General features: G+C 41.0%; 1 protein-coding gene across 1 annotated transcript in view; it reads right to left on the bottom strand.

The window, feature by feature from the left end:
• Window positions 1-8,748: 8,748 nt before the first annotated feature.
• The window catches only part of col4a5 (collagen, type IV, alpha 5 (Alport syndrome)), an 87,728-nt gene continuing 70,626 nt past the window's right edge, over window positions 8,749-25,850 (bottom strand). The window contains exons 40-51 of the mRNA XM_088649118.1: window positions 25,312-25,362; window positions 25,008-25,193; window positions 17,457-17,590; window positions 16,735-16,807; window positions 16,567-16,638; window positions 15,552-15,680; window positions 14,777-14,875; window positions 14,185-14,397; window positions 12,739-12,916; window positions 11,704-11,818; window positions 11,020-11,192; window positions 8,749-9,931 (exon numbers count right to left, since the gene is read on the bottom strand). Coding sequence (XP_088505244.1) covers window positions 9,850-9,931; window positions 11,020-11,192; window positions 11,704-11,818; window positions 12,739-12,916; window positions 14,185-14,397; window positions 14,777-14,875; window positions 15,552-15,680; window positions 16,567-16,638; window positions 16,735-16,807; window positions 17,457-17,590; window positions 25,008-25,193; window positions 25,312-25,362 — 1,505 coding nt within the window. The 3' untranslated portion in view covers window positions 8,749-9,849. The remainder of the gene's footprint in view (window positions 9,932-11,019; window positions 11,193-11,703; window positions 11,819-12,738; window positions 12,917-14,184; window positions 14,398-14,776; window positions 14,876-15,551; window positions 15,681-16,566; window positions 16,639-16,734; window positions 16,808-17,456; window positions 17,591-25,007; window positions 25,194-25,311; window positions 25,363-25,850) is intronic.

Raw genomic sequence — 25,850 nt, 5'->3', positions numbered from 1 at the left:
CTATTAACTCTGTTATTGAACAAATACTATCACCTTTTAGAAAATATTCTTGATAATGTAGATGTTAAACTATAAAGCTAAAATGGTCTCTTCAAGACAGATGTTTGTTCATCTGTGGAATGAAAAGTATTTAATGGACAGCGGAACTTAAAGAGCTACAAAATTACTGATCCAATATAAAATTGTGAAGTGAAAACAGTCGTGGTGTTCCATTACCCCCCCCCCCACATTCTTGAATTTGATAAGATAGCTTCTTTTACTAAGTCCACTAAGTGTGAAGAATCCCTTAATGGTTTTCAAAACAAAATGGTAACTCTTAGGGATCAAATTTCAATATATCAGATTTAATTGTGCCATTATAGCCTGTTGAATCAGCAATTAACATTCTTTTTGATACATATGCAAGAACTAAATGCAATAATAAAGATAAAATCAGTTTCCTGTCCACTTGATTCACTGGATCTGGCAATCTATGCAATAATATCTGATTTACTCTCTGTAAGCAGGAACATTTTCAGATGATTTTAACACTGCGCTCGAGAAATGCTTATTAAACAAATTTAAAAAATCAATTCAATTTAAGTTGGTATGTGGTGCCATTTCAAACAAATAAACAATGTTCTCTATAGAAATAGTGCCTTGAAAAAAAATTCAAATCTAATAAAGTTTCCACTCCATTCCTAATTGAGGCTGCTTTTTGTTTAAAGTAGTGAATTATTTACTCATGTAACTCTGCTCATCTGTTTTGGTGTCTTTAGATTTAAATGGTGTGCTTTTGAGACCTCTGTCATGAGATAATGACATTTTAACTAATCTTTCTAGAGAATGAGTCAATGTTTTTTTAGGAACTGCTCTACACTGGTTAAGAACATGTTAAAGAAGTCGATCTTATTTTGACATGGCACCCGACCACATGACACCTGGAGAAGGCTCCACAGCCGAAACATTGTTTCTTTTCTTCTCTTTTCTCTTTTCAGCATGGAATAAACCTTTACTTGTTCCATTAGATCTAATTTTGTTGCCTTTGGAATCTGCTTCAGGAATGGATCATACAGTAGATATGACATTCCACAGGGTTCCACTGTTGGGGCAGTTTGTCATTTTTTTGTGTGTCCACTTTTGCATATCATGATTATTAAAAATGATGGCAAGACCTTACACAGTTATGCACTGAGCTGATGCACAGCTTTATACCTGATAATAATGCCAACATTAACTATGCATGTTTTCTTTTTAAATCCAGTTAAATCCAGATAAGACAGTTATGCTAATGGGCAACAAACAGAACGGACAAAAATAGAGATCGGGATTCTGATCTCAAGGATTCAATCTGAGGTAAGGAATCTGGGTTTTGTCTTAGATTCTAAAATATGCTGAGTCATTAAATACATCACTCAACTGTCCAACAACAAGTAAAAATTAATTTCATGCTGAAGAATAGACAGGAGAAACACAACGTTTTGTTTTTTGAGTCTTCCTCAGGTGAGCCTTCGTTTGTCTGTTAAATGTTGCTAAAATAAGATCATTCCTTTCTTTTTCTAATGCTAGGACATGGGACATGACCGTATAAAATCTAAGTCTAAGTCTCACATGTAGCTGTTGGCAATGGTGATGTATAGAGTTGTTTTGGCATAACATGTGCTCTATAAATAAAGTATAATAGGTATGGAAATGAAACTATCCATCCATTTTCTAACTGCTTCTTCCAATTTAGGGTCATGGGGGAGCCGGAGCCTATCCCAGCAAGCAACAGGCACACGGCAGGGTACGCCTTGGACAGGATACCAGTTCAGTGCAGGGCAGACACACACAAACACACATTCACACAAGGGCAAGTTTTCCCAGAAGCCAATTAATCCACCAGTATGTTAGTATTTATTTGGACAGTGAGAGGAAACCGGAGCACCCAGAGGAAACTACACAAATGCAGGGAGAACATACAGTATAAACTTTAGATTAAATAATGACAAGAGACATATATGGAGAGCTAGCAGCATGAGCAGATCCTCAGTGAGCAGGATTAGTTTGATAAGGACACTATTCCATTCTTTTTGCATAGCTGTGATTCAAGTGTAAGGAAAGCGATATGCCCCGAGAAAAGCCCAACAAGGACACAATTGGCAACTGAAACACACCGTTTGCTCTGGGCATCAGTGAGAGCTCCGTGTTGCCTTTCCTAGAAAGGCCTGCAAGATGACAACGCTGCGAGAATTTGATAGTCCCTCAGAATCTCAGAATCTCCCTCATGGAAAATGTCACGGTCATTAGGAGACCGCGGCTCTTAGTCTGCTGACAGCTGGCAGAGCAGCCACCCGAATTGGGTCCACAGGAGCCCGTGGTGAGAGAGTAGAGCTCTGCTATCTCCAGCCATGTTTTGCTGGGATTTAATTCCTAAATTAGAGGCCCCCTGGAGACTTTGTATTTCCCACTTACTTGAATTTCAAAACAGTGTACTCGAAAGCACGTCTCCGAGACCGTCCATCTCTCGCCAACCAGGCCAAGATTCCATTTTCTCAGCAGCTGCTTCCTTGATAAATGCGAGTGAAATTCACCACCGCAGCCTGTATATGCCTGACCAGCCAAAAAAACAATCATTTAAGCTTAGTGCACCATTAAAATGACACAGGCAACTTCCTCGAAATGTGACGTAGGTTAACAAATTGCGTCTAACTTTAACCCGATACTCAAAGCGGTGGGGGAGGGGGATGGAGGGGGACCCCCCGGGCGCTCTGTTCTGAAAACGCTGCTGTTTTTCATTGACGTCATTGAGGAAAGGCCATCGTGCCGATTTAGGTTTTCAAATGACTGAGAGTCCTGACTCTCTGTGGTCATTAAAAATCCCAGGATGTTTCTCGAAAAGAGTAGGGGTGTAACCTGGGCGTCCTGGCCAAATTTCCCATTGGCCCTTACCAATCATGGCCTCCTAATAATCCCTATTTATGAATTGGCTTCATCACTCTGTTCTCCTCCTCACTAATAGCTGATGTGTGGTGAGCGTTCTGGTGCACTATGGCTGCCGTCGCATCATCCAGGTGGGGGCTACACATTGGTAGTGGTGGAGGGGAGTCCCCATTACCTGTAAAGTGCTTTCAGTGGAGTGTCCAGAAAAATGCTATATAAGTGTAAGCAATTATTATTATTATAAATGCGCATTGGTCACTTGGCTTATGAAGAAACGGATATGCGGTATTTAAATAAAAAAATCCGTCTCATGTTCATGCCGGAAGTCACAGTCAAAAAAGTCAGAGTTACAACAAACTCCTCTTTGACAACCTGGATTGACCTTGGAATAGGTTAAGAAGGGGCTATTTGAGGAACAACTATTTAAGGGGCTCAACAAAAAGGAATCATCCTTTGGCCACTCTTTTTATCCAGAGTGACTTAGAGAAATGATGTTGCAGTGGTTAGCATTGCTGCCTTACAGTGCTGGGGTCCTGGGCTCAGGTCTGCTTGCATTATGTATATTCACCCTGTGTTCACATGGGTTCCCTTCTGGTGCTCCAGTTTCCTCCCACAGTCTAAAACCATAGTAACTTCTGGGAAAACTGGCCCTACGTGTGTGTCTGCCCTGCGATGGACTGGTGTCCTGCCCAGGGTGTACCCTGCTTTGCGCCCATTTGCCAGGATAAGATCTGGCTCCATCTCGAACCTGAATTGGAAGAAGCTGTTAAAAAATGAATGGAAGGGTTTGGAAGCATATTATTTAGTCACTGACCTTGGGGTGCAACTTGACCGGAGATCAGGGCACAGGAAGGATCGTTTCAGGACTTACTTTAAGGTTAGCGTTGAGGTTAGGATTAGGGCTGGTTTATTATTTTAGGATTTAGTTAGAATTAAGGTAGGATTACTTCAGTATCCATTACTCAGATCTATTCAAGCACATGGCTGTAGTGTGGGCCACTCCAGGTTTTGTATACTCACACATAAGAACAATACTTCACGTGTGAAACTTTTACACTAGCTGGTTGTTAGAGGTAAAGTTAGAAAAAGATCAAGGCAATAGTAACCATGCAACAATATGCAAGGTTCACTTGCTTTTGCGTTCCTTAATTTATTACATTCATATGGTGTCAATTATATCAAAACAAAATGAAAAAAAAAAACTATTTCTGAAGCTTTAAGACAAAATTATAATCTGAACATAGAACATAGAAAAAAAGTCATCAAGATTTAAGTCAGCAATCTTAATATTTTGCTTTATTTTATTATGAGACCCAGCTGGTAGTTTTGACTGCTACGTAACGGAAAAAAAGCCAATTTGCCTCCAGATTTTTGATTCAGGAATGTAATCAGAAGATTTTAAAATGTAGGTTCCTATCCTTGCCTGTTAAGGGATACATCAAGGAGGTCTCTGGCCGATAGCCTCTAAAATCATTCAATGGCTATAGCACATCAGCAGTAGTAGAAACGCAGCCGCCCTTCAGACAAATTGAAAGTGTTCACAGTTCACCCTCGGCTCTTGCCAGGGCTGGAGGAGCAGAAGATGGGAAGATGTGAGAAAGCCTCAGGTCCCGGTGGAGCCAGCTGAGAAAAAGCCAAGAGGGACGAGTCAACACAGCAGGGTGCTTCTTTGACTGCTGCTTATCGCCTTCAGCAGGATAAAGTGGATTTTCCAACACGTGGAGTATCTAGAAGCCGGGGAAGTGGCGTTCCTGACACTGCACATGCTGTGTGGAGGAGGAGGGGGGGCGATCGTGGTAGGGACTTGTCCAGTCTGTGTCAGAGGGATTACATACGTCCCTGTGCGGAGAATAAAAGGGCAAGTTTGGATGCAAAGAGTATTAAACTGACCCCATGCACAGGTCTAAAGCACTTCAAATACAATCTAGTGCGTGTTCTGAACGAGAGATCCGAGCTTCAGCCGGCTTCTCTTAGACTTCAGATTAGCATCTGTGCAAGAAAAAAAGAGTTTTGACGAAGGTCCCAACATAGCCGAGGTGTACATCTAGATGAATGTGCAGGATCTAAGTTTCCAGGGTTCTTCCATCGCCCACAGAATTTAATGAAGAGTTTTATCTAGGATTTAGGTGCAGAGTCTCAGAAGGTAGATGGAGTGTATACTTCAGCATCTTCAGAAACCGCTGAGCAACCAGGGTAACCATTTACAAATGAGTTCAAGTAGGTGGCTACGTCAGCATGTGTAGTCTACAAAGGAACAAGTAAAGGTTTATTCCATGGTGAAAAGAGAAGAAAAGGTGCGACACCTGGAGAAGGCTCCATAGCCAAAACGTTGCGTTTTTCTTCTTTTTATTTACCCACTTGCCACCCAACAGGTGATCAGAATCAAGCAGATGAGGTGAAGAAGCAGCAGCAGCAGCTGGGGTCGGTAGACTTTGTTAGAAAGGATAGCTCTTGCTCCTGAAGACCATGTAGCCTTCCCTAATCCAGTGACCCCCTTCCCCATGATCAAAACAGGCAATTTTCCAGAAGGAACAAGGGTAACTCATGTGAAAGCTACACAGTTCAAATGTACAGCACTGTAGCATTTGGTAGTTAGTAGATCCAAGGATCAGCCAGGGTATCGTCTTGAACAACATGGCTGGGTAACTAGTTCTAGATTCCCCCAACTCTCTGTGAGAAAAGTGTCTACTGTTCTCAGTTTGAAATCCATTAACCCATAATTTCTCACTTGTGTTCTCTGGTTTGTGCATCAACATTGATTCTGAAAAAGGCCTTTTGGATTGACTGTGTCTAATGTCTTGGACAATTTTAAATGTTAAAATACCTGCATCAGATGCCCTCAGCAATGTCTTCTTTGCTAAAGACTGAAAAGGTTCAGTTTCTTCAGCCTGGCAATGTAAGACATTCTCTTACGCTCCAGAATATATCCAATTACTCTTCGCTGGATATCACTAGCAACTATAGCCAGTGGTGGGTGAAATGGGAGAACTGAACAGGCGCTTTGCTTAAGGGGAGTTTGTTTTTTTGTGCTGCGTTCAATGTGCCAGTCACACCAAGTTTCCAAGAAAACAATAGAATGCCTTGATCTAAAAAGATAAATGGCTAACATCTCAAACCATACTGTTACTGAGAAAAAAGGCATCATTCACAAGGCATTAAGAGTGTTGGAGTAATGATGTTTTGTCCAACTTTCTATCCACAATAGGTGATGAGATCTCAGTTGACTGTGATATTTAAAGTAATTAAATCTTGTATGTTTTGTTACATAGCTGGATGGAAATCATTATTTCAGTATTTTTCATCCTTAATTAAGGTTTCCTATTCCTGCATTTTATTTTGCTTGCAAACAGACGTTTTGAAGGGTAACTCACATTGATGTTCTTGTAGTGCTAACGGGAAACTAAAAGAATTTGAAAGCAAACTGATTTACAATCCATTACATTTACAATCCTCTTTGCTGATTTTCCAATGTAGTTATTCATAAATAAGTGTGATATAGTGAAATTATACATACTGGAGGATTCTTCCTAGTGACTGTGTATCGTAATACTTACTATGTATTTGATAACTTCTTAGACATTTACTGGACTGCTTGTAGAGAAATGAACTACTGTTATCGAGCTCAAATCTTAACCTCAACCTCTACAAAGGATAACTTAAAGGCTTTCTAAAGATGACACTTTGGAGATACTATTTCATCGTTCATGCTAATACAGGTCTTTGAATTTAAATCCATAGAACTAACTAAATCTTTACAGAAACCTTTGCAAAACTGTCCTGTACTTCAGTGTCACAATTTAATCTTCAGGATTAAATATTCAACAAGTCGCAAAGCATCACTTTTAAACATTTAGTTCTTTCCTGGAGTGGATACAAAAGACAAGGCACAAATGAGGAAGTCCTCAAATTGAAATCCTATTTTAATAAACAGCATAAAGTGATCAACAGCAACAAAGATCTCTCATGCTTCCTCCTACAGTCAACTAAGAACCAACAGCAAAAAACCCTTTTGTAAAAATATGCTCAGTTATGTAGTTCAAGAGTTTTCTTCACAATAGCTGCATTAAAATGAAAGGAATGGAGTGACTGTTCCATTTTCTTCCCATTCTGTTGTGACTTAGAAGGGTTTGATCAAAACTGATGAACAGTTTTCAGTCCCACAAAGAAATGGGAGGGAGTATAAAAAGAAATAAAGGACTACGGAGGACCAAATAACTTTCCTGTGCGCACATATTCTTTGCCCCTCTCTTCTGGGAAAAGAAAATAATTGTAAGTTAAACTGTTCTGCCCCCTGGTGGTCACATCAGTCATTGAACACTCTGGGAACAAGCATTATTTTCTCCTTAACCACGGGACCCAGACGTCTGCTGGCCACTGCAACAAAATATAGTTGTCAGAGTTGATAGCTATTGCTGTGGCTCTCAAAATAAGTTTACAAAATTCCAATACCTTACTGAGTTTTTAGTCTTAGGACCCCAGACACAAAAAAGAACCATCTCCCCTTAAAATAAAAACCCATACTAAGTTAAGTGTTAAAAGGCAGAATAGTAAGATTGGGATTTAGAGATCTACAGTTTAGGATTAGGAATTTTGTTAGTACGATTATACAAATATTTTAGGACTTCAAAAGTAATCTCAATGCCCTATAAAATACATATATACCACCACAAAACTACAATCAAAATTACACAGTTGTGTATGAATACAAACAAAAGAATCACAAAAGGGCTTTTATGAACAAGTCTAGTTTTTAATACACTCACAGTATGAGTCTGATTTCTTTTGGGATGTTGTTCCAGAGCACTGGGCCACAGCAGCAACAGGCCCTGTGACCCACAGAGTGTTGAGGAACAATAGGAAGGTCATGTGGGGGGGGGGGGAGTAAACAGCAAACATAACAGCTAGATGCTGGAGAGAAGGGCCTTGAAATCAACTCAATACCTGACCGGAAACTAGTGCAGAGACTCCAAGACAGGAGTGATGTGATCACAATTGTGTGTGATCTCATCAGATTCAAGCTGCTGAATTCTGAACATACTGTAACTTGTTCAGGGCAGTTTTACAGACTCCTGCAAGCAGGGTGACAATAATGAAACCATGAAAAACACATGAAATAACTGTTCTTCTACAGACAGCATAGGAAAAGAGCCTGGAAATGTTTCTAAGAATGGAAAAAATGTCTTCACAACATTTTGCATGGGGTTCAAAAGCCAAAGTGTGAATGAAAATTATCCCCAACTTCCTCATTTTGGAATGAAACCTCATCCATCAACATTGCTTATACATAACCGGGAGGAGCTCAAGCACATTCATCTGCATTAGATGCTGGTTATCATCATGTTTAGATCACCATGTTAAAACTTTATACACATGCTACATGTGATATTTAGAAATGGAATTTCCAACCCCTAATTTAAAGTCTTACCACTTAACCATCCATCCTTCCATTTTCTAACTGTATGATTCAATTCAGCTTCTTTTCAGGGCAGCTGGATCCCATTCTGGCAAGCAACAGGCTAAAGGCAGGGTCCAGACTTGATGTGGTATCCATTGCAGGGCAGACACAAACACAGCCATGCACATATTCACATGAGGGCCAATTTCCCCAGAAGCCAATTAACCTACTAGCATGTCTTTGGACTATGGGAGGAAACTGAAGGCACCCAGAGGAAACCCATGCCAACAGGGACAAACCCCACACAGCTAGTACCCCAAGTCCAGAATTTAACCCAAGGCCCTAATACTGACCAATGTGCCACCCACCAGAAAAAAAACAAACATCCTGTTCAGGAGACTAGTTGGAAGACCACAATAATTAAGATCATGTTTCTTGGGAACACACAGGCATTTACGTTATATTTCTTTATTTCAGTCTTAAAAGTTTACAACAACTTCTGGATAATACACATGAAAAAAACAGATTTTAAAGTTAATACATATATATGTACCTTTGGTGATTGAAAATGTGAAGGGCCTGTGGTGATCATTAGAAAAATAATTTGCTTTACCAATCTTGCTTAGTTTCATATACATATAGATCTATATCTATAGATAATACACACAATTCCGGCATTTATCGTTCAAATTTTCTGAATTTTTATTTTCATAGAAAAATCAAGGCCCTCTTAAAAAAGACATTAAAATGGAATACAATTTTTTTAAAACCCTGATCGAATTATGTATAGTATTTTATAATACATCTTCATACGAACTCATACTATTAACAATTGGCATCAGTGGAACTGACTTCTGTAAAAAAAAAAAAACAGTAGTTTGCTAAAGGTTTATGGTGGGAAAAGGTATGAAATTCTCCTAAAGCCAAATAAAGTTTATAAAAATGCTTCTTTTTAATATATTTATATATAAAATACTGTTTCATTTATAGAAAGTTTACTTTGTACAAAGTGTGTGAGCAAACGGAAAATAAAGAACAATCCTGTCGCAGTGCAGGAACTGACGTTTTCCACTACCAAGGTGTACACAATATACACACGTTATTACTTACAAAACAGACAGGCTTATATCGAAGAGTCGGGGGTTACAGTAGTGTTAGTAGCACCATGAGAAAAAGAAAAAAAAATTAAAAATGCAGTCTCGCTATTGAAGGGTCTTCAGTGCATTTCTTCTCTCTGATGTTTAGAAAGGCAAAGTGCTGATTTGGTAATGGAAACAATTCCACTCATGAAAAACCCCAACGCACTTGGCTTTTTCGAATGTGTAACGAGCAAAATAGTAATAAAAATGAAGATAAAGGAAGGGGATCAATCCTCTCAGTCTGTCTGAGAAAACGCACCATTTACACAGCTCTGCCATGGCACTTTTTCTGAGGTACTCATTTTAGTTTGTTTCAAAAGTTTGTGCTGTGTCGCACAGTAGCACCACTAGAGTTGAACTGGAAGACAATGCATCACTGGAATTCTGCCTGTTGTCCCAGCAGCCTCTGCAGCGTTACGTCTTCTTCAAGCACACGACGCAGCGACTGACCCGTGTTCGCAGGTTCCCTGCTTTCAAAGTATCGGGCGTTGGCTTCCTGTGGAGAACAGGACATGGGACATGGAATACAGGTTTCCTTCCAGCCCAGCTCTTTAACCTTAAAAATCTGACAATTACCATATTTTCAACCAGTGTTTTGGGGGAATTTGTAAAGGATAACCCCAAAATAACTTTAATTAAGGTCTTGACAACTCCACATAATACTGGGAGCACCTAGGATCTCAGGTGTGTGAATTGCTGAAACAGGACTTCCAAGAGCATTTGCCTTCAATCCTCAACACACCTCAGTCCTAACTGCAAGACTAACACTTATTCTAACCCAAACTATAAGCCTTCCACTAACACTGTCAGTTACTGTAATCCCCACCAATAGTGTCACATCTGGTACATATAATCAAAACCTGCTGGAAAACTTTCAAAGTGACAGAAAGACAACCCACAGTTTCCAGTTAGTGGTGCTCATACTATTAGGGGAAATAAACAAGACTACATTTGTATAGTGAGGTAATTCATTTCTATTTTGAGGTACTTGTCCAAACTTCAAGGTGAAGCAGATAAGGATTTCTGCTTGTGCCAATTTATGCAAGAACCTGTTGCTAGTAAAACCTGTAATGGATTAAATTGTAAAGCAAGGGGAATTTGATCTGATCTCCTAGGCTGTAGACAATCATACGTTTACCAAAGGAAATTATTTTGCAGGTCTCCAAATGGTATCTTCAATATGAAGTAAAGACATGCTATAGCTAAGATACACGTATCAGATTTTGAGGAGAAAACGACTGATAAAGAATGAGGTCCATTCAGGATAGACTGTAGGCGAAGGGGAATAAAGTCACCAGCAACACATTAAAAGTATGACTTCTAATCTGTTGGAAAATTCACTTCCCATTTTCAAGCTTCAAATAAAGTCAGGATCATTTTCTAAAACCATGCAGAAGTGAAAATAATATTCACACTCTCTTCCCCCTGCTACTTAGGTTCTGTCTCGCCAGGACCGCATGCTGAAAATCTTAAAATCTATTTTTATCAACCACTTTAACCTGGTGCGGATCCTAGCTTGAAAGTCTCAGAAACACACAAGGAAGTTCTTCTCTTGTAGCAGGACTGGGTCTGGGTTTACTGTACCTGAACATCTCATTCATTTCCACTGTGGCCAGCCAGAAGCTGTAGGAGTTGCCGTAGTAATTGCAGGTGCCCTTGCCATGGCATTCGATGAAAGGTGCCGAGCGGAACTCCTCCAGACAGGACCCAGGTGATGCTAGGGCTTGTCCTGAGCCCTCTGCCCCAGCACTTGTATGCTGCCAGGAGACAAGAACCTGGGGTCACAACACACCCCTGGCCGGACCCACACAGCCTTCCAGAAGAAAAATGCTAACTGTAATCTCCCTGCCTACTCCTTATCCTTGTACTCCTGAGCCTAGTTTATAAACCCTGATAGGAATACCATGTTATTTAAATGTTATTCCCAATTATTATACCAAATTTAGAAATGTTTTTTAACAAAACTTTACATTTACAACCATTGTCCTCAAGGCCTGCTGTCCAGCAGGTGTTTAAGTCTCTTTCAACTTCCAGGTGATCAAGAACAAGGAAAGGCTTCAACTTGTCCAGTTAACCACATAATTAGGTAATTAAAAACAGAACACTTTAATCAGACCAGGTTCCACCCAAACAATCATCACAGTTAGCACCATTTATATGGCTACAAGTTCTCTAGACTAAAATAGTGAAGTAGAAAAACTAGAAATCCTGAGTTTCAATGAGGGCACTGACAGGCTCTGTCACACAGTACTGTTGACACCAACATACCATCATGAAGGAGTATCCAATCCACAGCGGCTCCCAGTTCTGGGGACAAGTAGGCAGCTGGATGGTCTGGCTGTGAACAGCAATCACCATGGCAGGAGCTTCACACACTGCGCACCTGAGAGATATGGGCACACAAACTGTCAGACTAGTGATGGGGCTAAAGAGAGCCCCAAATTTTTTACTCAGTGACTGAACAGCAACCTGCATTACTCAGGCCATCTATTGAATTTCTTTTTAATCCAGCAAAGAGAAGACTTCTCAAAGAACAGCCTTAGTCCACATAACCCAAAACAAAGTTACTACAAAAAAGGCCAAAATGATGGGCTTCTCTTCCAACATGATCCTCCTATACAATTAAACTCCCAGTTTCGGACAAAACTTGTGTGAAGTGTGAAAACGAGTGGCACAAGGTGTCAGTCAGGTCTTGCGCATGTCCCAGCTCCTATCAGCCTTGTTTTGTGCTGCTGACAGGACAGTAGTGTGGTGAAGCAGTCCAGAGTTCTGGACTTGAATTTAGCGGAAGTTAGCGGGTTCAGATCCCAGGTACCACACTGCTGTTGTACCCTTGAACAAGGTTGTTCACCCAGACCGTTCCAGTAGAATACCAAGCTGTGTAGGTGGGTGAGTGATCAGCATTGCTGCCTCGTGGTGCAAGACCGGGGCTCAATTTCCGACCTATGGCGCAATCTGTTTGGAGTTTGTATGTCCTCCCCGTCTTCGGGTGGGTTTCCTCCGGGTATTCCAGTTCCCTTTCCCAGCCCAAAAACACATGGACAGGTTAATTGGCTTCTGGGAAAATTGGCCCTAGTGTGAGTGTGTGTGTTGTCTGTGTGGAGAACTGGCTTCCCATCCAGGGTGTACCTTGCCTTGCGCCTGCTGCTTGCTGGGATAGGATCCGACTCCCCCACAACAGTTAGAAAACGGATGGATAGATAGGTGTGTGCAATCAGAGAGAAGGGATAGCCATATAAATAAATGAGAGTTCAGGTTATTTGAATACAGCAGGACTCTGCCTTTGTTATTCCCAGCTCTCACCTGCTGATGAAGGGCTTGATGTTCTCCCCTGTGACAGGGGCCATGCTCATGGGCATGGGCTCGGGGGTGGACAGCCAGTAGGAATAGTCATTCCGGGAGGCGAAGTTGCAGACGTTGTTGATGTTGCAGAACATGAAGGGCATGGTGCTGAAGCGACGCAGGCAGCTCCCCGCTGTCCCTGTAGGGGTCACCGTTTCAACAAGTGAATGAGACTAGGGCCACTAACAACGGCCCACTGAGCCCATCTCTTGCTGGCAGTTAATCAATCCCAGAGTTACCTCTAGACAATACTTTGCTGAAGGCTGCAATAGTGTCTGCTTTGACACCATAACTGGCAGTTTCCCCTCAGAATCGCCTCCATTAGAGATCCTAGCTACCCCATATAATTAACCCCAAAGAACAAGTCTAGTCACGGATAACTGACCTGTTTGCAGGTTTTTACAATGACCAGTTTTAACGTGGTAAACTGAACACTGAAATTGAAAGATCATGCCTTATAACCAAAAAAAACAAGTGCTACTTAACTGCTAATTATTCAGAATGATATGGGTTAAAACTCCTACAATAACATTCCTTGTTTTCACAGTACTTTGTGGAACTATTCACCCTTTGCAAAGTATCCAAACAGTGTTGCCGACCAAGCTTGCAAACGCTTCAAGTAGAACTTCATATGTAGAATATACACAATGCAATCCAAACTGACAAAACAAACTGCTAAATGTTAAATATTTTTTGTATTTAGGGTTTTTCATCTTAAAGTGCTTTACATAGAAATGGGGACCCACTTTATCAACTGTTTAAATGCAGCCCCACCTGATTGAGGATCAACAGCCATCTTGCACCAGTAGATAATGTAGAGAAGTGAGAAAACTTCAGTTAAATTAATGGATCTTCAGATAAGCTACATGCACAAGACCAATGTGTAATGTAACCAGCCCACGACACAGAGAATAACATCATTATTCTTATGCCATAAGACCCAGTAAATGGCAGTAATCACCAGGTGGTCTGGACCTCAGTTTAATGTCTCATAAAAGTTTAATGTCTCCTTTTTAGTACAGTGTTCCAGATCACCATCCTGGAACATGTCTAACACCACTTATAACAGAAGTCTGGTTTTCCTTGCAGATGTTCCATCCCGATACTGACCAGGCCCAGCCCTGCTCAGCTTGTGAGGAGATCAGAGTGGCAGGGTGTCACAGAAGTAAAAACAGTTTTTCAATGTTAAGGAGTCCAGTTTTGGTCTAAATGAGAAATATTTTGCTCTTTTCTTTGTGGAAAATGCAGACCATTTCAGAAATGATTGATCACACAAACCTCTGATACTGGAACCCCCTTCATACAACATGGGGAGACATCTAATACCAAGAACAAATGTGAGAGATACAGTAGGTGGGCCCTTATGGGCTGGAGTATATCGACTCCTGGATTAAGCACCTCACTTACCCAGGTCCTGGCCGTGAGCCCTCTCATTTCCTTGTACGTACAGCAGGGAGTAGCCATCGTATATCTCAGAGGTGCCAGGTGGGCACGGGGGCACCTCAGTGCTTTGACTGTGACGGGTGATAAGGAACCCATGCGCCACTGAGGCAGGAGCCGGGGGTCCGGGAAGACCCTGCTGTCCGTCAGGTCCCGGGGGTCCTGGGAAACCTCGCTGCCCTGAAAGAAAACAAGCACGACCACATTTCAACTAGACAGTACCGGCCATGACAAAGCTCTGGGCAATAGTCTAACCCCAGACAGGTAATGGTGGGGACTCAGAGGAGTATGAAAAACACCTTCTGAATGGCCCCATACAAGTACAACTCCTATCAGTTCTAGTCGAACTGGAGAACTCTGAACTCTGATCCTCTAGGTCAAACCATCAGATTAATTTTTAGGTTTGATGTTTCAATTGCTGGTTATTATCAGACATATTTAGCACTTGAAAAATTGTGTTTGCACTGCAGTCATAGTTGACACTAAGGTACCGGGTAATGTCATTAAAAAGCTAAGCACAGTTCTCACTTCTCTGCCGTGGAAAACCCTACAATCTTACCGGGTTGTCCAGCAGGGCCTGTTTCGCCTTTGCGTCCTGGAGGACCGTTGAATCCAGGGGGGCCTTCAGTACCTGGGTCTCCTGGGATCCCGCGCTGACCTGGAAGAGATTGACCTTGTTATGACCACTTTAACACCACCACTCCCTTGTGCTTGAGAGGGGCCTCTTAACACTGACATCACAAGTCAAAGGGTTATGAGAGTCAAACCAATCAGAAGCTGCACATCCCTTTCGTGCGATGATAATGAGAGCACTCGAAACGCATTTTAAAATAAATTGAAGATATTTAGGGAGACAACTTTATTCCAGACAACCTACAACCAAACAGTTAGTGAAATATAATTATTCATATTAAGCAACAGACCCTTTTTTACTGTTTGCTAAATGTAACACAGGAACTTTTACTTCGGAACTAAGACTAAATAATGTGGAAATCTACCATTTTCCATTTCTTCCCAGAGATATTTTGTTGGTTTGTATACTTCCTTTAGAAGAAAAAGGTTTTGAAATGCACCTGAAGTTGAAATGAAGTCAGCGGTATCTGTTCAAGTCAAGCTTTTACCATAACTCATTTTTACTTTTGGGCAGACATAACGTCTGTTTGTTTGTGAGCTGCATCACATTTGTTATCTAGGACCACAGGTGTTTGCTTTAATAAGAAGTAGTGGTTATGACCAGGTAAACTGCTACTTTTAATCCTCCAAGGGGAGTCACACAAATATTTGCCTGTGTCCGGCGATTGAAACTGGACAAGTGTCAAGGCGTCTCATCCTACCTGTTAAGCCGTCCAAACCCGGGGGTCCTTGAGGCCCACGAGGTCCTGGCTGTCCGGGAGGGCCTGGGAGACCCGGCTCGCCCTTCACCACGATGGGCGCACCAACAGGACCAGGCAGCCCTGGAGGACCTGAGAAACAAAGAGGAAGACAAGGCCACAGCTGCAGTCAGCACCACCCACACGTTGGCAGAACTACGCAAAACTCTGGCTGAGACATTCACCTGTACGATTCAGAGCTAAAGCCAGAGTTTCAACTCTACAGAGAGCGTCTTCCTCCTTGGGAATTCCTGTAGATCTATAATTTGTCACACTACTATTTAATGCTTCATTCTTGAAAAACAAGAACAAATTCAATGCATTTTGCAGAAACCCTTATTTGGAAAAACAAGCATCCCAGAGCAAAGGGCATTTTCAAATTTCCCCATAATACAGCTGCGTCTCTGGAAAAACTGACCAGCTTTCAGACCCTGCTGTAATTACAGTCTATTTGAGTTATGCTGTAGGTTTGGTGTTAATTCATTTACACACACCATTATGTAAAAAGCCTCTGTTAAATAAAGTACTGCAGGGCTCTTCTAATGTGATCCAATATCAAGTATACATCCATCCATTTTCACTCCGCTTTTCCTGGTGAGGGTCGCAGCTGCAGCAGGCTGAGTAGATCAGCCCAGACTTCCCTGTCCCCAGCAACAGATTCCAGCTCCTCCTGGGGGATCCCCAGGCGCGCCCAAGCCAGCCGAGAGATATAATCCCTCCAATGTGTCCTGGGTCTGCCACGGGGTCTCCACCTAGAGGGATGTGCCCGGAAAAGCTCCAGCGGAAGCCGACTGGGAGGCATCCTTATAAGATGCCCAAACCACCTCAACTGGCTCCTAATGTCAAGTGTGAAAGGGAATGTTGAGCCATAGCACCTCGTTCGAGTTCTGATCTTGAAGGTTTCAATTTTTCAACTTGCACTAGTTAAATAGGATGCGCGTCTTTGAGAAGGAGACGAGCCTGCAGAGCAGATTGGTACCTTGAGGGCCATTTTCTCCTTTATCTCCTGGAGGTCCAGAAGATCCAGGTTCCCCAGCCGATCCCTTGAAACCTGAGAAAGAGACATGACCAGTCAGTGCAGTCTTGACCCACCAGCCCCTGTGCTGAGTTACCAAAGAGTATCCTGGACAAACTTTCTCAGACTAACCTGGGAATCCGGGAACTCCCGGAAAGCCAGAATCTCCTTTCTCACCGCTGGGGCCTGGGGTTCCAGGTGTACCCTAAGGAGATGGGATAAGAAGCCATTCAGAGAATTTCAGACTCACCTGAGCTAATGGTTACCAAAACCTTTCCCTTTTCTTAGAAAATGCCATAGTGTGGAGTATGTGTAAGCAATGAAGACATTACTGCACAATTCATACAAACTCCATGCTTTCAAATACACTTCAGCTGCAATTCCTGCATTCAGCCCTTTGCTGACTGCATTTACTGGATCTGTACATTATATATCTGTACATTATTACATGTTAAACCCTAAGGTCATCAGTTAATTGACTAAGGCTAACACTATTAAGATGCTATTAAAAAGATTAAATGAAATCTATGTAAACGCACAGTATAAACACCAACTGCTCAACAGGCATATAGTGTATTAGGTAGAATAGTCTGAAAAATTTAGTTGAAACCTAAAAAATACTAGAAATGGCATTTACTAATCTCTGATGCTAATATGATACATGACATGAGTAGTAAAAGATTGTTGGATGTCTTTAACAAGGTACACAGAAAATTCTATTGTATTTAAATATTTTTGGGGGCCAGTTTCTAAATGTTGCAGTAATTTTTTAAAGTGCGTTTTTTCCAGTCACACAACACTCCACTGACCAAGGCTCCTTTTCCCAGTGACACTACTGCACCCTCTCCACTCACCGGAAATCCAGACGGCCCAATCTCCCCCTTCTGGCCTGGAAGTCCTGGCAGGCCCAGCTGGCCGGGATTTCCCTTCTCGCCCTTCACCCCTCCGATCCCAGCAGGGCCCGGGGGGCCTTCAGGGCCAGGGGGCCCTTCACATAGGAACAGAGTAAAGGTAAGTCAGTTTGGCAACACCCAAGAGCCCGTAGGTTCATACAGAACCCTGACCAGCCTAGAAACACTGCCATGTAATTGGGATCCTACAAACAGTGGACTACATCATCAGACCTTTCCTTGTATTTAATATTTTATATGTTAAGTGTATTATCATGTGAGTCACTCCTTTGTGTGTATTTACTTTTTCATACATATTGATCTTCAGGTTTAAGAGTATTAAATACTCCAAATGCACAACAGACATGTACATGCATTATTTGAATGTTGCTGCATATAATGTTGCACCAAGCACTAGAAACGATGCTAAACCAAATGCCCTGACTTCTTACGCACAGATTATGTCATTTGTGCATTTATGTATAAAGCATTATGCATTTGATTATGTCTTTTGTAGCAGTTATGAAGGGATGATGAAGTCTTTATGCAACAACATTCAAACAAAGTGTTACCTCCAAAAAATCAATACTTTTATGCTGTACGTTGCAAAGAAGCTGTAAACACTTGTTAAAAATGTATCTGTAGCCACAGTATCCAATGAACTCAGGCAGTGACATACTGTACAAGCATCTACAATAAACACTGAAGCACCACTATACTGCTGAAGTAAGCGCTGACACGCAAACACCAAATCAAACTTCCCTCTAACCCTCGAGGGGGACATTCTGATGGTACCAACAGCATTCCAAGCATCACACTTCCTGTTGTGCAGGAGACTGTGAAGCAGCATGGACTCTTTACACTGCTACAGAAACACAACTACAAAGTAATGTATGAGGCAGTGATATTGTGTAGCACTGGAACTTGTGCATAGAAGAGAATTTTGAGTCAGCAGTGTCTTAAATTCTCCAAATCTTTGTGGGCCCTGTTTAGTAAATGTGAGCAAAAGCGCTCTGTGAATGTACATAGTTTGGTGGTTGCAGTTGGATTTATAATTCACTATGTAATTCACACTCAGTTCAAACCTGGTTTTCTCATCTGCAGTTAAGAGAAATGCTATATAACTTGTTTATGCTTTACTAAATTGCTTCTGTTATATGTAGATGAGGACAATTCCCTGAAGTTCAGCACGTGTGCTGTACAAATGCTAATTTGGGATGTGGAAGTTAAAATACATATATGGAGGGTACTAATGGAGAGTTTTCTGGTTAGAACTGCACTAGAGGTCTTAATTCACTTGCGTAATTGAACAAAATTAAAACTTCTCCCAAGGCAACCCTTAAATGCCCAGAATGAACAACCCCTGCCTGCCTTAAAGAAAACTGTGTCAGTGGTTTCAGTGGCAAACATAACTTTGTAGTTGTGCGGAAATATTTCTTCAAAAGCAGCAACATGAAGAGTCCAACCTATTCTTTTATCGTTACTGTGGATATTAACTTATATAGACACAGCAGCAATAAACCACAACTTTGAACATGCACACTGTTGGGAAAGAAGGAAACTGAGCAAAGAGAGGATTTGAGAATGTGAATGTGCTGCATTTTTTCCTAGAAAATGGGGAGAGAAGGCAGAAGGGATGGGAGGAAGGCAAGTCAGTGTAACTTGAAAACGGAGCACCCCATAGTTCATAGTGCACAGGAGGCAGTGTGAACAGTTACTGAAGACTCTAACCTGGAGGACCTAAGTTCAAAGGTCACCCAAGATCCAGAATTCCCCCGTTTTGAAGGGCCACACCCGTCACAGAGTACAAAACAAGATTAATGGTTAGCATAGTAGGGGGTGGGGGGGGGAAACAAGCACTTAAATCACAATGAACAAACAAAGTCATGGTCAACTACATGTCTGAGGGACAGCCAGATCCTGGAATATACATACAGGAAGACATGCAGGTACTGGACATGTTCCGGCATGTACTTAGTCGCTGTTAAACTCTTGACTGAACAGAGAAAAAAATGCCTGTTCCTTCACTGGGAGACCTGATTAAGATGAAGAACATGCTATACCATTGTTGTATTAACTTCCTTTCACATCAATCACATCCGATCAGACAATAGGATGTGACAGGATTTGGCTGAACACAGACTACAATTTTCTTAACAGAACTTGCTTTTAAAACTTGAAAAACCTACAATTCTGCTCAAGAACTGATCATATGAAAGGTACGGAGCCATAATGTGTAAAGAGCACTACCACCAGTCAATACCTCAAATCTGGCTACAGATTTTGTATGTGCATTGCATTGATTGTTTTAAAATCTGATTCTGAATCTAAACTGGCACTTCTTTTGGAAAATGATTCCTTAAGGCTGAAGAGCGGCCCAGCAGGGTTATATTTCACTGATATTCCCAGGAGATGCACTTGTGTCAAGTCGGCAGAAGTTTTATTTCCAATTGCTGTGGGGAAAATAACGTGAGAACCACCGGGGAAAACATGAAAACGTGCAGATGACAAAAAGCAGAGTATGTGGTAATCCTCACAATTTGACGAATTGTATGTGTACAGTAATCAGGTAACACTGGACCCATGGCTTAGCTCCTTATGGGAGTTTCTTGAAATGGGGAGAGATCAACAGGTGGTGGGTCATGAATGCAGATTAAAACATGCTGAATCTATTTAATCAGAAAAGGACTGTAGGCGTACTGTATCAGTTACTTTAGCGAAACATTTGTGGTAGTTCTTTGATTTAGTAATTGCCCGCCATTTTAAATGGTCTTGATAGAAAACAAAATGTTCACCGGCCAGGCTTTTTAAAGGATAATCGTGGGAAAAAGAGACAAAATCCAGTGACCCATGATTTCTGCTTCTTCAACCCTGCTGGAGCTACTTCAACAGGATGATGTCTAGAAGTGTCTGGCCACAGCTAGCCCTTTTGATGGCCACACAGTGCACCAGCACAAGACTGACCAAGAGAAGCAAGATGCTCTTGTGCATCAGACACTGATTGTGTACATTATCAGTATATAAATCTCATATTTAAAAAAAAAGTCACGCCAAGTGCAGCTCTAGGGAGATATAAAGGAGGAATCTCTAAAGCTTAAAATGAAAACAACTCCCTAAATCTTCAGACCAGAAACTGCCTTTGACTTATTTTAATAACCAAAAAAAGTGCCAATGAATTTGGGAACACATTTGTACTTTTAAGCCTGTCATTAACTTCCTTTTACTTCTGCTTTCAAAATGGATTATACACTGAGAGCCAATACAAAGCTTACAATGGTGATGTATCTTGTGTCTAACACCATTAATTTAGCTAGAATCATTATATGGTTAAACCACAAGAAGGAAAAATTTAAAGTTGGAATAAAAATGGCAATCAGGCATTATGATTACATATAAATAATATACTGATTTGATAACGTTTTGTGATATTAAAATTATAACTGCAAATGAAACATTCTGCAGACAGGGGATAAACGTACAAAGACATTCCTGCTCATCTTACAGGGCTTTGTGCTGTAACATTCCTATCCACAGCTCTGCCAATCAGTTCAATCACATTTGAACTGTAAATGAAATTTTGCAGTTTTGTAGTTTTTTTTTTAGAAATCCTTAACAGTTCTAGAACGAATGAGAACAAACTTCAAACAGATAATCAATATAGTAAAGAAGGAACACTTCTTCAGACACTGAATATGATCACATCATTAAATTAAGGCTCCGATTCAGATGTGACGCTAAAATTTAATTTAAAAAAGTCAATGATTCCAAATAATTGCTCCACGTAACTCTCTATAAGTGATTTTAATTATATTGGCAGAGTGGCTAATTTTGATTTGTCTCCTCAATACATGATCCTCTATGATATTACAGAACATCATAGTGTTACTAGGAAGATTCAAACAATAAATTCTTAATGGACGAACTGTTCACAAACAGAAAAACATTATAAACTTATAAAGTTTCTCATCTTGTTTTTCAAACAAATTTACAACTGTTTCTAATTTTCTCTGATACAGATACATGATATGCCAACCAACTTCAGTACACCCAATTTATCCATTCAGAATTTTCAAATGTGCAAACTAGGTTATAATGATGTTGCCTGTTTTTTAGTTTTTAAAAACAGCATTTCAAAGATGCAGCCAGTTAGCTGTAGTTAAACTAAACCCACAGCAGACAATCTGGGCATTTCATCATGGCATTCAGTTCCTGGTGTACAGTAGTTTTATGCAGTATAGGAACACCACAAAAATTTAAAAATTAAAGCCCATGATGTGACATACTATAATTCAGACAAGTATCAAACTGAAACTGTTTGCTGTATCAGCTGAAAAGTCCTAGAGAGTCACAAAAGAGAGCACTGTTTCAATGTGCAGGGCTTATAAAGTTCCAGCAAAGATCAGGCTGTTATAAAAGAACTGATGAGCAAATAAACTATTCTTTGATATGGCTTAACAAACAGAAAATATGAAAATCAATGAATACATGCCTTTTGCATTATTGTCACAGTCTTTCCTCCCCTAAATCTATATATTGGAGCACAGCTTTAATAATGGTGTTACACCTATGTATTCACTAACTGCTGTGCCTAACATTAGGATAAACAGTTCAGTTCATCAACCACACGCTGGCTCCACTCCCAGAGGAGATTATACATTTTACATTTAATCTTTTGATGGCTAAAACTGATGAACATTCAAAACTACACAAAAAAAAATACCTACAAAGACAATATGCTGGCTAGGGGCCTCCCGAAGGGCTTAACCAGTAACAGCACTTGACCAAGCACTGGTAAAGCTCTATAGTCATGGGTTCGAGCCTGGTCATGTCACTAACTGACTAGCACTGGTACACGATTAGCTGAGCACCGACGTGGGTAGGGTGGTATTATGGGATTAGTTCTCCATGTCTCTCTTGTTGCAGCTACCCCTTTGTCATCCTGGGCACCTGCAGGCATGCTGTGTTGCTGGTAAGGAACACCTCTCTGCTCCAACCAACACTAAACCTCTGATTCAGGGCTGTGCTGCCTGCAATGCACTAAAAGCCAAGCAACTCAAAGGTAGGTGGGTTGGAGGAGTCTCCCTAAATTTGCTCATTTTTCCCGTGTGAAATCAGGGTGTTCATTGCAGCGAGCCAACTGGTTGAAAACACACAACTAAGTCGTCCAAATCAGGTGGGTTTATCAAAAATAACTAGCAATTATACATTGATATAAAAATAATGCTGTCTTTTTGTCAGCTTGAGGCTTCTTCATTGCCCAATGGAAATTCACCATTAAGCACAAGATGGTAAAACCCGCTGACTTTCAGACAATCTGAACGGAAAAACAAGCATAGCAGTTGGCTGACATATCAGACACACACTAAACTGTGAAATCTTTTTGGAGACAAACACATTCTGATGACAGTGATGATGTAAAGTCTAGAGCACCCAACTTGAAGGCATGCACAACAATTCAGAGGTTCGGCGTCTAACCTGTAGGACCTGGGGGGGGGGGGTGTCAAATGTCACCACGAGACACCATTAGGTAAAACGCCACAAAAAACAAAAAACAAGTTAAAGTCCATTGCATCAATATTGCATAGCAAACCTTATAATGCAAAAGGATTACCCATAACATTCACTTGGGGTTAGTGAATTAAAGGTCATCCAAAACCAGTTGTTTTGACACTACAAATAATGCTTTTCTATGTTAGCCTTTCATTTGGCTAACCAAGTCATTGCAAATCTTAGCAAAATTGTACTTTTTAACAATAGAAAACTCTGTAGTGCCAAAATCAAGTTTGGATCAAAACTGTTAGTAATTGGGTACCTTTTGGAGACCATGCTGTCAGAGTGGGACAAAAAAGCTGAGCTGTTTTCAAATACACCACTGAATCCGAGACAAAAGCAATTTGTACTCCTTCAATTATTTGTACCGATGAAATACCATTTCAATGTTTCCTGCAGTGCATTTACTCAGTGTTACAACAGTTTAATGTGCCAGACGTTTTCTGTCATATAACAAAGAATAACATACAGCAGACCTGCTCTCTGGAGACAGCACCTATACTGCTCCAGTTACTCAGATATCTGAATAAAATTAATTATCATTGTCAGTTTTCTAAAAATGGTACACTGATTTATAAAACAAGTAACATAATATTTCTACAAGATATGCTCTGTGCATTGTAGCACAATGATTTCATACAATGCTGAAAGAGAACGTTGTTTAATTCTTACTTATTTGTCACTGGAAATATCTATTGTTACACTTCATCTCCTGCTGCATTACATTAACATTCTTATTGAGCCTAAATGGATTTAATTGTTTAGAGCTCAGGTTAATCAGGGTGTAAGTTATCAGTCCACAAACACTTACATACTCTACTGTAAGAAACAGGCAAAAGTCTTTTAAACAGTATTTTCATTGCAATAAGTATTGTGATCAATTACATTTCATGACGGTATTTAAAGGACATGGAAGACCAATGTGAAATTTAAGCTTCTGTAAATGATTTTGACTGCTTCAGTCAAGCAGTTTTCGTTTACCAAATTAATGAGAGAACCTCATTTTAATGCTTTTTGTTAAAGCACTAAGGTGAGAACCTACTAAGGTGGAAAACCTACTCATTCGGGGTAGTTTATAAGATTCTTCTGCAGAGGATGTGTCTACTGTTGATGGTTAAACCACTTGCTGTTAGAGTGTCCTCACAAAGGAGCTGTACAGTTAGGAGCTTAATAGACACCTTACACACGGGTTCAACTGCTTTGAGAGTGTTGTTTATCTCAACCAAATAGGAAGGAGCAACCTGCAAGAATTTTGTACTTCTTTACTGTTAGAGAAATGCACTGGCCTGCTTAAGTCTACCTATGTCCAGGTAAGTCATAGCTACTGGAGAACAGACCCGCCTGGGACTGGGGCAGTGTTCATTAACAAACACCAAGTAGGTGTAATTAATCACAGCTCAGCTATTTCAACCACTGACAAGTGAGAAACCGGATTTGAAAAAGAAATCCCTGTGAAAAGAAGGAAACAGACTTGCTTTCTGTGACTGGGGCAAAGCACAATGGAAAGATGACCATGGATGATGGAGGACAGACACACCAAATGGATTCTTCCATGCTCTCAAGCCTACAAACTCATGTGAAGAACAAGTGGATTTCTGGTCCTTTTTGGGAGTGACATTTCATTACAGTGTGCAATGCAATCTCGTCATTCTGTGCTCAGTCAACATGACAGCGATTGGAAGTGCGCACGTGTGCTCAGTGATCATGGTTTCGTTCGTGTAGCATCCCATGCAAATCACAAAATGAAAGAAACCACTTTGTTGCCTGGTTTTTAGAGACACAAAGCAAGGTTTAGACTTAAGCCAAGGTTTGGACTTTGATACAGTTTTATAGTCTGGAACTGGTCTTGCAAAAGAACCCATGTACCGTATAGTTCCAGCGATTTGCCAAATTATATTCAGAGTACACATGGGAAACCAGGCAGCAAGTTGGCCAGAGGGATGTGATGATGTGCTCCACACTTACCGCTTCTCCCTGGTGGGCCCGGGGGGCCAGGGTTACCTTTGGGACCCTGCTGAGGTAGACCAGAGGGACCTGGAGGACCCGTATTCCCAGGAGGCCCAGGCAAACCCGGGAAGCCTGCCTCTCCTTTGGTACCAGGAAATCCAGGGCTACCTGGAAGACCTGGTAGACCCACATCTCCCTTTGGACCTGGAGGAAAACAAACATGGCTCCAGTTACCACATCAGCAGACAGCAGCACCACTAGGACTGGAATGGACGGGCTGTCGGTGAGCTCCGTTTACTGAAGATGGATGAGGAAATGTCACCTGGCAATCCAGGAAGGCCTGAGGAACCAGGGCGTCCTATTCCTGGCTGACCTAAAGAAGCACAGAAACCAGATGTTAGTGTACTACCTGTATTGCAGCACATCCCGTTCATCTGTAAAAACCCCACCATTTTTGTTTGGAGTTTAAAGAGTCACTAAGAGCACAAGTAATGTTTCTCTGTATTTTGTGTTTCTCACTCTGCTGTTGCTCTGTACCTTAAACTGGATTTTGAGGTGCACATGCACTTTCTTAAAAGAGCTACAGGAAAGTTTTTATGAAGAAAGACTGTGGGCTTCATAGGTAAAAAAAATAGTACACATGTACAGGGCAACCCTGCTATTGGTCTCCGTGTTTGTCATTTGGCTTCCTTGTCATTGATTAGGAATGATTTAATAATTTGGCAAATTTGTTTAGATTATTTATCACTAGCAATTGTTTTGCTGCTCTTTCATCTTGCTGACAATTTACAGCATCATAGTAAGATGGTTAACTCAGGAAGTTTATTTGTATTGCACACTACTGTATTTGTTCCTCGTGAG

Source organism: Lepisosteus platostomus, chromosome 10, assembly GCF_059453375.1.
Source record: "Lepisosteus platostomus isolate fLepPlt1 chromosome 10, fLepPlt1.hap1, whole genome shotgun sequence".
Lineage (NCBI taxonomy): Eukaryota > Metazoa > Chordata > Actinopteri > Semionotiformes > Lepisosteidae > Lepisosteus > Lepisosteus platostomus.
This window is presented reverse-complemented; position numbering and strand designations above follow the sequence as displayed.